Source organism: Camelus ferus, chromosome 4, assembly GCF_009834535.1.
Source record: "Camelus ferus isolate YT-003-E chromosome 4, BCGSAC_Cfer_1.0, whole genome shotgun sequence".
NCBI classification, from domain to species: Eukaryota; Metazoa; Chordata; class Mammalia; order Artiodactyla; family Camelidae; genus Camelus; species Camelus ferus.
Genome location: NC_045699.1, coordinates 59428686 through 59442810, shown reverse-complemented (window position 1 = coordinate 59442810; position 14125 = coordinate 59428686). Strand labels below are relative to the sequence as shown.

The 14125-nt window shown below is 48.3% G+C and overlaps 1 protein-coding gene across 9 annotated transcripts in view; it reads left to right on the top strand.

The window, feature by feature from the left end:
• The window catches only part of ASTN2 (astrotactin 2), an 800822-nt gene that overhangs the window by 580804 nt on the left and 205893 nt on the right, over positions 1 to 14125 (top strand). For all 9 annotated transcript variants that reach the window (XM_032478291.1, XM_032478290.1, XM_032478299.1 and 6 more), the window contains one exon: positions 1646 to 1825. In XM_032478291.1, the coding sequence (XP_032334182.1) occupies positions 1646 to 1825 (180 nt within the window). The remainder of the gene's footprint in view (positions 1 to 1645; positions 1826 to 14125) is intronic.

Here is a 14125-nt window from a genome sequence, read left to right as displayed (position 1 = left end):
CTTAACAGAAACCATCTCATCATTAACTCTGCTGTATTAATTACCCAGGTGCATGAGTTAACAGGTTTATGGAGAGGGGTTGTTCTAATCAAGCACTCATTCTTTGAGCCCCGTTTCTGTTTTTACCACCACCCACACCTTTACACCACACTTGTGAATAAGACTGCAGTGTTCCTAGTAGAACTACAAAGGTGTATCTGCTTTAATTAATCAATAATGATGTTCCTGAGGACCGCCTTGTAAATCAAACGCTGGCAAATCGGAGCTCATTTTTAATGCTGAAGAAGAGCTTGCTCTTTTGCGTTTTACTTTGATGTGGCATGGAAACAGTTGTTCTTGTAATAAGGTGGTGATGTGTCTGCTGTGTCCCGGGAGCTGTGCCGGGAGCCTGGCTGAGGTGGGGGTGGGGAAAGGTGCACGTGCAGGCCCAGAGACAAATGGGACAGAGCCTCTGCCTCCAAGATGGTGCCTGCTGAAGGTGCGAAGAGTAGGTATCCCAGCTAAGATCCCACCCCTGGGGGGAGGGGTGGCTTCCCGGGCCGTGAATCATGGGTGTGACTTAGGGAGGAAGTGGGAGGCCGTTCCAGGTACACGGTGGGGGGTGTGTGTGTGTGTACTGGGAGTGGTGGAGGGATATGAAGAATGATGGAAATCCAAGATCACAGAAACAAATAGGAAAACTGATTTGTCTGGAGGGAAAGCCTGATGTAGGTGGCTCACAGGAGATGACCCTGGGAGTCTGAGACACCCAGACAAGGTCATTGGGCTTTATCCATAGCAAGGAGGAGTCCAGAAGGTCTTAAGACTCCTGAAAGAGTAGCTTGGTGACCCGCCTATTGGAGGAAGAGGAGAAAGGCAAGCCGTGCTTGCTGAGTGCATGCTGTGAATGCCCCGTGCTGGGCTCTGACCACTCATGTCTCTTTGGCAAAGGACTAAAGACAGTGGAGCAGCAAGGAGGCCCTTGACCATGGCAGGAGAAGGAACATACCACTGTTTTAGGGAGGCCATGTCAGGGCTGGAATGGGAGGTGATGTGGCAGAAAGATAGTCAGGGAGCAGATCTGAGCATGTCTGCTGAGCCTGGGCGCAGCCGCGAGGCTCCGGCCACGGACAGTTCAAGCCCTAGGTTACGGGTTCAGTGGGAAATACATGCGCTTTGAGATGAGAACGGAAGGGAGTGGGAGTCCCAGCTCCTCTGGCTGGAGGACCAAGGCAGATCAATTCCAGGCTCTGACCTCCAACTTGCTCATCGACACAACGGGGCCCATTACGGTCGGGGTTGCAGTGTTGGGCTGAGGTTAAACGAGACAAAGTGGCTGAAACACCCAGCAGTGTGCCTGGTACAGGCTGGTTGCTCAGTAGACATCAGCTCCGATTTCCAGATTGTGATCTTCGGGTCCCCGTGGTCCAGGTCGCCAGCTTTAGTTCTTCCTCTGTTGTCAGCTCCCTTTCCGTCCTAGTGTCTCGTATGTCCACTGGAGACAGCTGTCTTGGGATGTGAGTGAGGAAATGCTGTGTGTGTTCGGACTGGCACAGCCACCAGGCTGACACCACGGTGAGGGATGAGGCACCAAATCCAGGCTTATCATTTGCTGGCCCCCAGCCTCCCAAGTCTGACCACCTCCACGTGCTCCTCCTCTATCCAGGCTTCACCAACGTCCTCAAGATCCTGACCAAGGAGAGCAGTCGGGAGGAGCTTCTGTCCTTCATCCAGCACTACGGCTCCCACTACATCGCAGAGGCCCTCTATGGCTCCGAGCTCACCTGCATCATCCACTTTCCCAGCAAGAAGGTCCAGCAGCAGCTGTGGCTCCAGTACCAGAAAGGTAAGCCTGGAGGGCTTGTTGGAGGTGGCAGCCTTTAGTATGGGGGCGAGGTGGCTGGGGAGATAACCGAGCGCCCTGGGAGCTATATTCTGGCTCTGCCGTCTATCAACTGGGTGTCCTTAGGCAAGTCCCTGCTCCTCTCTGGGCTTCACTTTCACCATGGACAGAATGAGGGGCCATGTAATAATTTCTCAGGATACTTTCAGTTCAGGCATTTTCTGAGACCCTAGGGGTGTTCTCGACTCCAGAATTCTGGAAGCTTCTACCGCAGGCACCTTGTTTTGCACTCTCTGCACTCAAAACAACTGCCAGGGGGAAGGCTGTGGGGGAGTGGAGCGTGTCTCCTTGACATCTCCTTCTTTCCGGGCCTCTTGGAAGAGCCCAGGAAGAGCTCCGGCTCCTTTAGGAATGATCACCTCATGTCTGAGGGGACAGTTTCAAGTCTCTCCATGCAGAGGCTTTTATCCTCAGGGAGGGTCACCAGATCTCATTTCCCTCCGATTCTCAGTTTTTATCAGGATGGGAATTTTCCAGACCAGAAAGCAGGAGACCAGTCTCTGCCACTCACCTTGGGAAATCCATTCCCTTCCTGCCTCAGTGTTCCCTTTCTGTGACATGGGCACTTTAGCTAGTCCTGTCTCCCTCCTACACTAAAGGGAAGTGGTTCATGCAGCAGCATTTTAAAACAGATGGAAATATTGCATATATGTGTTATGTATTATAACAGGTCCATGTTTGCACATCCCCATTTCACAGAGGAGAAAATGAGTCTCAGAAAGGCCAGGTCAAGTACCCATAGACACACAGCTAATCCATAGTAGGGCAAGGACGTCTTCCCGTTATCATTGTTAATAGTATTACCATTTTATTTAAAAAGAAAGACCCTCAATTGACGGATAGGGCGAGAAGCAATGTTAAAAAGGAGCTTGCACCTCCTTCGTGTGGCCCAGCCACCCGGTGTCCAAGACCAAATCAACCGCGACTCACAGACCTCACAGGTCTCACTGGGCTCAGCTCTCCCATTTTGCAGCTGGGAAAAACTAAGGCCCCGAGGGAGGAGGAAGCTGGCTCAGAGTTATGCAGCTCCTCTGGGCAGGGCCGAGACGGGGTGGGGTGCTCCACACTCCCCGTCTAGCTCTTCTCGCGCAGAATGAAGCCCCTGTCCACCTGCCTTTGTCTTCTCCAGAACCCTTCCCTCTTGTCCCTGGGGGGGCTTGCATCCCCCGTCGTGGTCTCACCCCTCCCTCCTGTCTTTGTGCGACTGTGTGGGGCACAGGGTGGTTTATAGGCGCAGGGGAATAATTGAGTTGCCTGGGAATAGCTTCGTTTTATGGCTGTGACAATGACAGTCTTTAAGGAAGTGCATTAAATCAATAGAAGTCTCATTGTGCTACCCTATAAATAACGTGACACATCATTAAGCAGGGCAATAAGCTTTCGGACTTTGAAGTAACACAATTAGGTTATGTTTATAAAAACCTTCACTCACGGTGGCTACTGAACTAATTTGCTTTGTCCAGCATTTGGGGCCTGGGACACCGCTCTGATGCTGAATCCCACCATCCGTCCCCAGCTGCCTTCAGTCCCTGGGCTTGTTTACTCCAGAAAATCCCATTCCTTATACAGTGGATGCATGGAACCTATGGCAAGTAAGGTGGGGAAGGGGCAGACAGAATGCTGAAAGCAGCTGGGGGCCCCCTCCAGAGACTCAGGGAGCCTTCAGATTTGCCACAGATTTGCTGGATGAACTTGGACGGTAGCTTTACTCACTGGGCTTCCAGTGCAGAGGCACTTTTCTCACTTCCGTCCTCCGTGCTTGCTGCCCAGAAGAGTGTAGGCATACGCTGAGGCCAGCTTGATTGGTCTGTGTGTGTTTCTTCCTCTCTTTCTCCACCTGATGTGACCACTTGGACGGTACCTCAAATACTAAGGTTTTACTTTTTAAATTTGGAAGTGATGCTGGGGAGGAGGTGGATGAGAAGCTGAGAACTTTCCCCTGAAGAATGGAGAGAACTCTGGCTCAGAGATGGTTGGCGTGTGTCCCTTCTCTACCCTGCCATCTTTGTGTCAACTATGTGTCACTGGCATCTGCGAAACCAGGGTTCGGTGGGGACCAGGTCAGGATGCATCTGGGTTTGGAAGCTGATCACTCTGGGGGCAGAGCCTGTGGGAAGAGGATGAACAGAACAGTGTCAAAGTGGAACAGATAAGATTTCAAGTCCGGATACTGCTTCTTACATCCCTGCCAGGTAACCTCAGGCAAAGTAACTTCTATGTTTCAGTTTCCTCGTGTGTGTTAAGTGAGGAATAGTAATTCCCTTGGATGGCGTTTGGGAGAGTGAAATGAGAGGATACTGGTAAGACACCTCTCATGCACTAAACACATAAAAAACAGTAGCTTAATATGTAGTGAACATGTGGGCATCAGCCGAGGATTGCAGTCCTGGCCACAGCTCTTGCTAACGTGTGGTCCTCATTTGTCCCTGAGAAGCAGCTATGTCACTAGAAAAGGACAGTCCCTGCAAATGGCCTTTCAACCTAGGAGGGTCGGGGCGGAGGGCTCCAGGAGTCTTCGAAATCTCTGTTTATCCCCAGACAGTGGTTTCTCCTTGACTAGAAGGGCCAAGGCTGGAAGAGGAGGCCGGGAGAAGAGACCACACAGGGAATGGATAACAACCACAGACATTTGTCTAGTTTACAGATGGCCTTCCTTTGGCCCTCCCCTTACTCCTTGGGGCAAAGAAGGCAAGGGTACTCACCCCTCCTCTTAGAGAAGGGAAACCTGAACTTAAAGGAGAAAAGGGGGAATGGTCAGGGCCACAGAGTTCTTTACTGAACAAGATGGTGTTTAAATTCCAACCTGAGCCCAAACCCACATCCAGTGTCCCCAAGACACTAAAAACAAAAGTCCCAGCCTTTCCAGGCTTACTTAGGGTCTGGCCACTGTTGTGATCAGACCACTGGAAATCACTGGAAAGTCAAGGAGGTTGGGGTGAGTTGCCTGATTAAAATATCTCCCATGCGAGGTTTATTTGACTCTCATTCCCCTAAGTGCTTCAAAGTGTGCATGCCACAGGGGAAAAAAAAAGTCACATGTATCACTCGTTAATCCCTGGTTCACTGGTATTTCCTAAGTACTTCTTCTCCGCAGACTTCGTGACACGTGCTGGGGCACTGCAGGAGGCAAGATGAGGCTGCAGTCCTCATGTTGGTCCAGCCACTATTAGCCTTCCAACAGTTTGTCATTCTTATTATAGACCTTTTTTTTTTTAATCCACTGATAGACAGCTAGGAAAAAGGAGGTGGCCGGCACATGGTAGGGAACCTAGTCACTATCGTACGGTGGCCTGTAGCTTTCTGATCATTTGGGGAGTGGCTTGTCTGCACCCCTGACGGATGTCATAGGGATCATCAGGAAAGAGAGCTGTGATCAGTTAGCAGTGTCTGCTCTAGGTGCAGAAGGGGGAGTGGTGGTCCATACCTGTGTATGGACTCCCTGTAACAGGGCAAAATGAAATCTAGGATAACAGACCCAGCTTCTGACGATGATTCCAGTGAGGACTGGTCACACCAAGGAGGACTAAGAAGGTCAGGCAGGGAGCTGGGATTTCCTATCACCAAGTGGGTATTATGGGCATTACACCAGTCGAGAGGGAGCCAGAGCACCGAACAAGTCAACTAGATGGTACTGGCAGAAGCCAGGAAGAGCTGGGCCCTAAAAGGCAACTTGACTAGCTGACGTCATCCCTGGACGCTCCAGACCCAGGTGTGATTAGCTTGGAAGCTGTTCAGTCTGTCAGTTTCCTTTAACCATCACCTCTGCTCCCAGGCCATTCTCTCAGCACCATGTGAAGTTTTTAGTCTCTTGTCCCAGCTTGATACATTTACTGTAGGCCACTACATCCTTGATACGCCTCTATTTTGAAAAGCTACCTCTCTCATAATCAGGACTTCATTTCACTCTTTGACTTGATATTCATACACTCTTCCTAGCCATGACCTTGATACATGAGTCTTACATCATGATTAAGACTCTGTGTATTACGTTACCCTTCTTCTGGTCGTCTTGGATAAAGACTTCCTCATTTGGAGATAAAACACAGGTTTTGCAGTCAGATGGACCTTGGTTCCAATCCCAGCTTTCCTTTTACAAGCTGTGTGATCTTGAGCAAATTGATTCACACTCTAAGATTAATTTTCCTGTGTGCAAGATACACAATCCAATAAAAGCAGAGACACATCAATGATGGACTCACCCAGCACTGAGCCGGGCACCTAATTATTGTCTTGATCCAACCCACTGCCTCCATCTATGGCCACCACATCCACTCAGGTAACCATGATCCCAGATGTGTGTGTGTGTGTGTGGGTGGGTGGGTGCACATGTGTGTATATGAGGGCGGGGGGAGATATGACTGCTAATTTACTCCCCTCCCTTGTCTGTTGACTCAGACAGGGGTAGATTGGCCTGGGGTGCAGAGGGGCATCAGTGGTGTACAGCCAGTGTGAGAGGGAGCCTTGGGAGAGATGTGAAAAGCGCTCTATGACCTTGCACTTTTGTCATCCCCTGTCATTCTCTATTCTGAGAGGATAGTGATGAATGCAGAAATTACCAGTCTGACAGGTTTCCTGAATTCTCAGTTGCCTCTTTTTCATGGAGAAAGTGATTGTGGAAGTAAAGGATGTGAGCATGTAAAGGAATTGTTCATTCTGTTTGTGTGTGAGAGACAGAGACAGAGACAGACAGAGACACAGGGAGAGACAGAGACAGGGACAGAGACAGAGAGAGATTGAGGGAGATAGGAGGAGATAGAAAAACAAAGAGAGGCCCACACAGGGAAACCAAAATCCACAAAGAGAAATGGAGAGAAAAGAAAGTGTAGAAGAGAAAAAATATGCAATGAATGTGTCTTTTCCAAGTTTAGAGACTCGGTGACCCTGATGAAAGGACATTCTCCATGTGAAGGTTGAACTGCTCTTGAGTTCAGACTGGGGGAGTCTATAGCATAGCGATGTCCCCACAGATAAATGCCTGCCGCCACCTTTAAAAGGTGTTTTATCTCTATTATAATTTCCCAAGACTGTCCAAGGGAATGAATTCCTGCATTTCCATTTGAATTGCAATGCACTTTTGAATGTCAGCTGAAACATTCCTAGATTACTCTTTAAAGGAGTTTTGGCTGTTTGAAAGACAGCCCAGGGGTTGGGGTGGGGGAGGAGAAGGGAAAGATGTAGTCAAATGTCACCTCCTTTTGTGAGGACAGGTGTGGCCAAGGGGCCGATGTAAGCTGGAGAACTCTCCTAGACTTTCAGTTTCCGGAGGGAACTTGCTTCAAAGATGCCAACCAGACATGGAGTTGATCTCAGAGCTGAGACCTGCATGGGTGCTGGTCTACTTCCCTGGTGATTTAATCATCTGGGCAGTTTTCAGTTCCCATTTGCCTTGACTTTTCATTTTCAGCATTTGATGATGTCCAGGAACTTCCTGCTTGAGGCACTGTCTCTTTGCTTCCATGAGACCAGATCCTGCTGGCTGCCCACCTTCCTTCCTGTCTGTTCCTTTTCTCTGTCTCCTTCACAGGCTCATCCTTCTCCACTAAACCAGTCAGTGCAGTTTTCTAGGACAGCCATATTCTTGGTGGAAGCCTTCAGCCAGGCTCTCTACACTGATGTGTACTTCTGCCTCCAGGCTTTCTTTCCTCTGATATTTGCTGTCATGCTAGCCCCCTATCTGCCCAAACTGCCCCGCACAGCCCAGTACTTTTCCACTACTCTAGTGGAAAGCACCTGTATCTGTTCAGAGGCAGAGCCACAAACCTAGAAATCCTTCTCAACATCTCTCCCTCCCTCGCTCCCCCCATCTGCAAACCATCCCAAGTCTTACCAATTTTAATTTCCAAATAGCTTTTGAAATCATCCACTTCTTTCCATCTCACTGCTGCCACCATCATGGCTTATCTGGACTCTAGCTTTGGCCCTGTACCTCGTTGCCCTGCATCCACTCTTGTCCCCATCAATCCAGACTGCACAGCTCTAAGGACATGAAGCAGTCAGAGATCTCTAGAAAGACTGAACCAACAGGAGAGATGGGTAGATAGACAAAAATCCCCTTATTATATATAATTTTCACATGTATATATTCATTGATATATTCATTGATATTTATAATGTATGATATATATATGAAAGATATATATAATTGGTTCTATATCTCTAGATATATGTGTATATATATATTTATACACATACATATATATATACATATATCCAGAAATATACATAAGGGGATTTATTATAAGAAATTGGCTCATGTGATCCAATTCCTTGGAGGCTGAGAAGTTTCAAGCCAAGATCTCAGGAAACTAGAGATTAAGAGCCAATGGTGTGAGTTCCAGTTCCAAAGCTGGCAGGCATGAGACCCAAGGAGGGCCAATGTTTCAGTTCGAGTCCAAAAGCAGGGAAAGATGGATGTTCCAACTCAAGTACTCAGGCAGGAGGAGCTCTCTCTTACTCGAGGGAGGGTCAGTCTTTTTATTCTATTCAGGCCTTCAACTGATTGGATGAGGCCCACCCACATCAGGGAGGGCAATCTGCTTTACTCAGTCTGCTGATTATCTGGTCCCAAACACCCTCACTGATACCCTCACAGACACATCCAGAATAGTGTTTGGTCAAATAGCTGGATGCCTCATGGGGCCCAGTCAAGTTTACATTAAAAAAATCAACCATCAGGGGATGTTGCTAAAATGGAGATCCCATCATGTCCTTCCTTGGATGAAAACTCCTGGATGCCTTGTCATGGCCCTGAGGCTAATTTCCAAGCTCCTCCCATGGTCTCAGGGCTTTCAGAGACCTGATGTGTCCCTAGTCAACCTCCTTAGCTCCATCTGCCTCCATTCTCTCTGCCTTCCAGCTACACTGAGCTTCTGACTTCTTAACTATCACATGGGTTAGTCTCAGCCTGGCCGTGTTCCTCTATGCCAGTGTCCCAGTGTGCTGGTGGGAAGTGGCTGTGCACCCCTCGCACCTCTCCTAGCACCCTGGCTTCTGTGCAGCTGTTAGTATGGTGGGTCTAGCTCTAGGGTGGTGTTTTTTCTTGAAGAGGGCAGGAGGAGGTTAACTATGAGCTGGACACTCTAGCCTGCAGTGCGCCAGAGGAGTGAGCCAACTCACTTTTCCTCGGAACCCTGCAGAAAGATGATACAGGATGTGGTTCATTAAATACAAATAGACCCATGAGACTGCCCTTTCCACCAGATGAAATTACCAAAAAAAGCATCTGTTCTCCAGTTTAGATTGAGTCCATCTGGAACGGAACACCCTAGTCTTTTTCCTATTGGTGCGAAGCATACCAAGAATAATAATCCTCCACTGTGCTCAGTGTGGAGCGTCTCGCAAAGCACTTCCACATACATTATTTCATCCAATTTACTCCTCACAATTGGCCTGTAAAGTAGGCGTTGTTATCTGCATTTCACGCTTGAGGAAACTGAGGCTCTGACGGGTGAGATGATTGCGCAGGAGTTCGCCCCAGGGAACTCGGCAGAGCAGGGATTTGAACCCAGGCTGCTTTAATCACAAAGACTGTGTTCGTCCAACTGTACCACAGCAGCCTCAGAGAGCTCTTTAGATGTTGGCATCAGACCCAAGGGAACCGTTTGCTCTCCTTTTCTGTCTCTCTTATCCACAGTTCAAAGAACGGGGGAAGCTGAGACTCAGGGTTAGTCCCGCAGCTCAGGCAGGGGTGGAAGTACTCTCTTTTTTCACCGATGCCCCTCTGCACAACTGGTTTCTCTGTCTTAACTTAGGGGCAGTGTTATAAGGTAAAGCCAAAGCCCTAAAACGTCAGGGCTGGAAGAGGCCTCAGCAGTCATCTAGCCCGACCTGAGTTCCTCTGTATGTGTCAGTTATGATCAAATGGTAGAGACTGCCTGGCATGCTGCATTGACAGAGATTCTGGGTCAGGACCAGGCTCAGTGGGAAAGAACGCATCACTTAGCAATGTCTGTTGTGAGTGTGAGAGTGAGAGATGGTGACTCGTGTGTAAGGTGTTTACCATTCCCATCTGGGCTAGCTACTCCCATTCTATGGATGGGAATGTTGAGGTCAGTTTATGTACTCCATTAGAACCTGCAATTGCAAAGGAGTGCAATTTAATAACCAGCTAGAAGTATTATTTGGTCTTCCCTGTCCTGAAAACCTACAGCAAATTCAAAAATCCTAGTTGCCAAAGCCCCCGACATGCTCACGGATGGCAGAGCCATTCATGGACAAAATGCATATTTTTTTATTTTGGGGTGCATGTGCACACACACTCATGCACAAGTGCCTCATTTCCTGAAGCACCGGAGCCTGTCCCCATTGTCCTTCTAGTTAGGGGAAGCATTAAGAGATTGACACTCTTGTAAGCTAGTGACCTTGATTCTATCCAGACTGGGGCCGGACCACTTGTTCCCCTACCACAGTCTCATTCCCAGAAAGGCCACACAGGGACTGAGGGAGCAGGATTTTAGATAGGACCCTTCTCTCACATCTGTCTTGCACTAAGGATGTGGAATTTCCCCGGAGGTGAATGGGAGAACAAAATGGTCTGGAGGGAACAAAGATACACAGATGGGAGCTTTTGCCTCCCCAGGTCGTTATTAGCAGGTGGAACCTTCCACCTGAGAGTAGCCTCACCCCCAGATTCACCCCACAGGGTGCTTCCCTCCCCATCTCATGTCTTCCCTTTGTCCCTCCTCACTGCCCCCGTCTTTCCACACCAGTGCTTCCAGCCTCTAGTGTATGCCAGGCCCTGTCTCAGGTGCCGAGGGGCCGGTTTGGGAGGAGGTTCCGGGGGAATTGTCGGAAAAACATCTGGACCTTGCAGGGTTGTTGTGAAGACGGTATGATGCCATGTGATGAATGGGCCCACAGTAGGAACTCAACACAGAGTCAGTCATTTGTGCCTGTTCATTATGAGGTGTCCCTCTCAACAAATAACAACAAACAGATCAAGCTTTGTGCAAGACATCTGTCCCATTTGCCCATGTGTGACTTAGGGCTTTCTGAGCCTCAATTCCTTTACCTTTAAAATGGGCATAACAATGCTTGCCCTACAGCATTGTTATGATAATCAAGTGAAACAATGTTTGTCAAGTGATTATCACCGCACCTGACACAGAAGACATGCCCGGGAAATGCTATTCCAGGTATCCTTTGTTTCTGTGAGACACGATCAAGTCAGTGATGATGCTTATTATTATTAGTTTTCCAAAACAAAAAGCACACAGACGCAGCTCTTCCCAGTCCTGAGTACAGCAGCCTAAGCCCTTTTCCTGCCAGACCTTCTAAAACGATGGCTGTTCCTCCCAGGCTGATCTGCCAGCTTGTGAATTTGAGTCCTGCCTGAACCTTGAGGTGGGATTTAGGGGGCAGACTTACCAGGAAGCACAGCCTGGAGCCCAGCAGCGGAGCACAGGGGAGCATGGTCGCACAGTGGTACGCTAAGTTTATACTGGCCGAGAAGAATGTGTAGGAGTGTGTGTGTGTGTGTGTGTGTGTGTGTGTGTGTGTGTGTGTGTGTGTGTGTGTGTGTTGGGGGAGGGGTGACAGAGGAGCGAGCAACAATGACTGACTTGTTTTCTGTTCCTTACTATGAACCAATTAACCACATGGTCTCACACTGTCTTTGTAACATCCCAATGAGGTCCAGATAATTATCCCCATCGTCTAAATGAGAAAACTCATGTGCTCAAGGGCACGTGGCTTGGTACTAGGCAGAAGCAGGATTCCGTCCCAGGTCTGTCTGACTCCAAGGTCCACATGCCCTGCTGGCCCCCTGTAACCGCAGATGGCATGTGCTGAGAACAGGACGGCAGGAGACGCATACATGATCTCACTGAATCCTCAATACAGCCCTGTTGTTGTCAAGCTGGTATCTTTACGCCTGGGAAGCAGACTCAGAGCCGGTAGGACATATAATCCAGAGACATACAGCTGGTAAAAGGCACTTTCTCTTGCTTTTCTCTTTCTTTCATCTTCTCTTGTTCCAGTCCTCTCACCACCTACATTTTGCTATTGTTTAACCACAGTGGGCACTCCAAAAAGAGGGTTCTCTCTGAGAGGCGGTTCTCTTCGTCCTGAAACAATTAGAAGTACTTGATCAGGAAGAGCGAGGGAAAGAGGCAGGCAGACCAGCATGGTTCCCGCCTTCATGATGTCGGCCTGCTGGCTCCAGAGACTTGTTTCCTAGCAACACCTTGGCTCTGGGTCAGGGTGCAGGCTCTGAGGCGGGCCTTAGAGATGGATGTGACCATTGATCTGTTGGGTTGGAGCTAGCCTTGGCTGTCCTCATCTGACACACCAGCTCTAGACCCCAGGGTGCCTCGTTAGGGTCCCTGGACCTGCACTTCTGTTCTCTCCCATCCCACAGGTGCCCAGGGATGTGGAAGGCTCCTTTTGGAGCTCTTGGCTCAAGAAGTCCCTGAGGTCTGGGACACCAGAATCATAGACATTTACAACTGGAGAAATCCTTCATTCAATAACTCTGTTAATACAGATGTTGAAATGGAATCCCATGGAGAATAAACAAGTTGCTCAAAGGGAATTATACATTAGTGGCAGGATTAGGACGCACACTAGCTCCCTCTTCTCCCTTCCCTGTCCAAGAAAGTGTGTTGAGAGGCCATTCAAGGGACCATGTGTCCAAAGGTATATCATTTTTGTTTGTAATATGTCATGATACAGGTTACACACCACACAATCAAAGCTTTCTTGAGCCTTTTTGAGACTTCTCTTCCAGTGGTGACTTTGCACCAAGGCGTAATTTAGGTTGAATTTCCAGAAGGGAACACCAACTTTGAATTATTTTACAGTTGAGAAGGTTCTCTAAGGAAAATGAAATCTGAGGGAACCACTCCCCAACCTTTCAACCACATCCCGCTTTTCTGTTGCAGCTGCCATCAGTAATTCAGGGAGGCAGCTGGTGGGAGGAACAGGAGGTAGCGTAACCAGCTGGTGCTAAATGTGACCCAAAGTGTTCATATACATCAACACATGAGCTATGCTGACCCCCTGCCCTGGTTTTATCCAGCAGCAGTTTCAGTGCCTACTGTGTTTCAGGTACAGTGTCAGATGTTGTGTAAATTCAAAGTGGCTCTGTCTAGCCTTGGAGAGAGATAGGTAACAAGGAAACCAGAATGCAATATGTCAACGCTAAAAGGAGGAAACAGAAGGGAGTGTGGACACCTAACTCAAACTGTGTAGTAGATCAGGAAGGGCACCCAGAAGACCTGGAGGAGGCAAGATTTAGGGGACATTGGTGGGTAGGGAGAGGGAAAATATTTTAGGTAGCATAAAAGCAAGTACTAAAAAGAGAGGGATGGAGGCAGTGGTGAGATACACTTAGAAAGACAGATAGGCAGAAACAAAATCCCAGTAGACAGTGTTAGGGATTTTTTTTCCTTTTACCAGGAGCATTTTAAAGCCATATAAAGGTTTTATGTGTTATGATTAGCACCTACATTTTAAAATTGGACTCTGGCTGGTGTGGGATTGGGCTTAACTTGGAATGGGAGGAAGTGTGGTAGACCAGATGCTAGATTAGCGTTAAGAAGATCAGATCGGAAGTTGTAACAGTATTTCAGGAGGGAAATGATAGGAGCTTAAATTTTAGTAGTCATGAGGATGAAGAAGAGAATAAAGGGAAGTGAGCAATATTAAGCTGCTAATAGGATGAGAACTTCATGACTGAATGGTGGGAGGTGAGAGGTGCTCCCAAGGTCTCTGATGTGAGTGCCTGAGTGGGTGCTGGTGTTCCTTAAATGCAGCAAAAGCAGAAGAGCAGGTATTGGAGAGCTGAGTTCAGTTTTGAATATGCCCAGTGTAAGGTTTCTAAGGGATATCTTCATTGACCACACCAGCCCACCACTGGTACACCAGTTGGCAATATAAAGTGGACAACTGGATATATGTCAGTCTGGTGATCAGAAGGAAGGTAAGATCTGAAAAATGCAGGTTTGAGACCTAGTTGCATGGGCAGTGGAAGTCATAGGGAAAAAACAAGTCTCCTAGCATAAAAATAAAGTTCTCCTTTTGTAACTTCTTTCCTTAGGGAGCTACTTTTCCCCTGCCACACCCAGTATTGTTTCCGGTGTTTTATTTAAAGAGGCTTTATCTTATTCAGATAGGCTGCCTAGTCTGCTCATTATTGTAAAATGTTATGGGACGTTAAGAATAGTCCTATTACATCTTAAGTAGGGTGGAGTTACTATCCCCATGTCACTGAGGAGGAAAACGGGCCTATGTGGCAATGGTCAC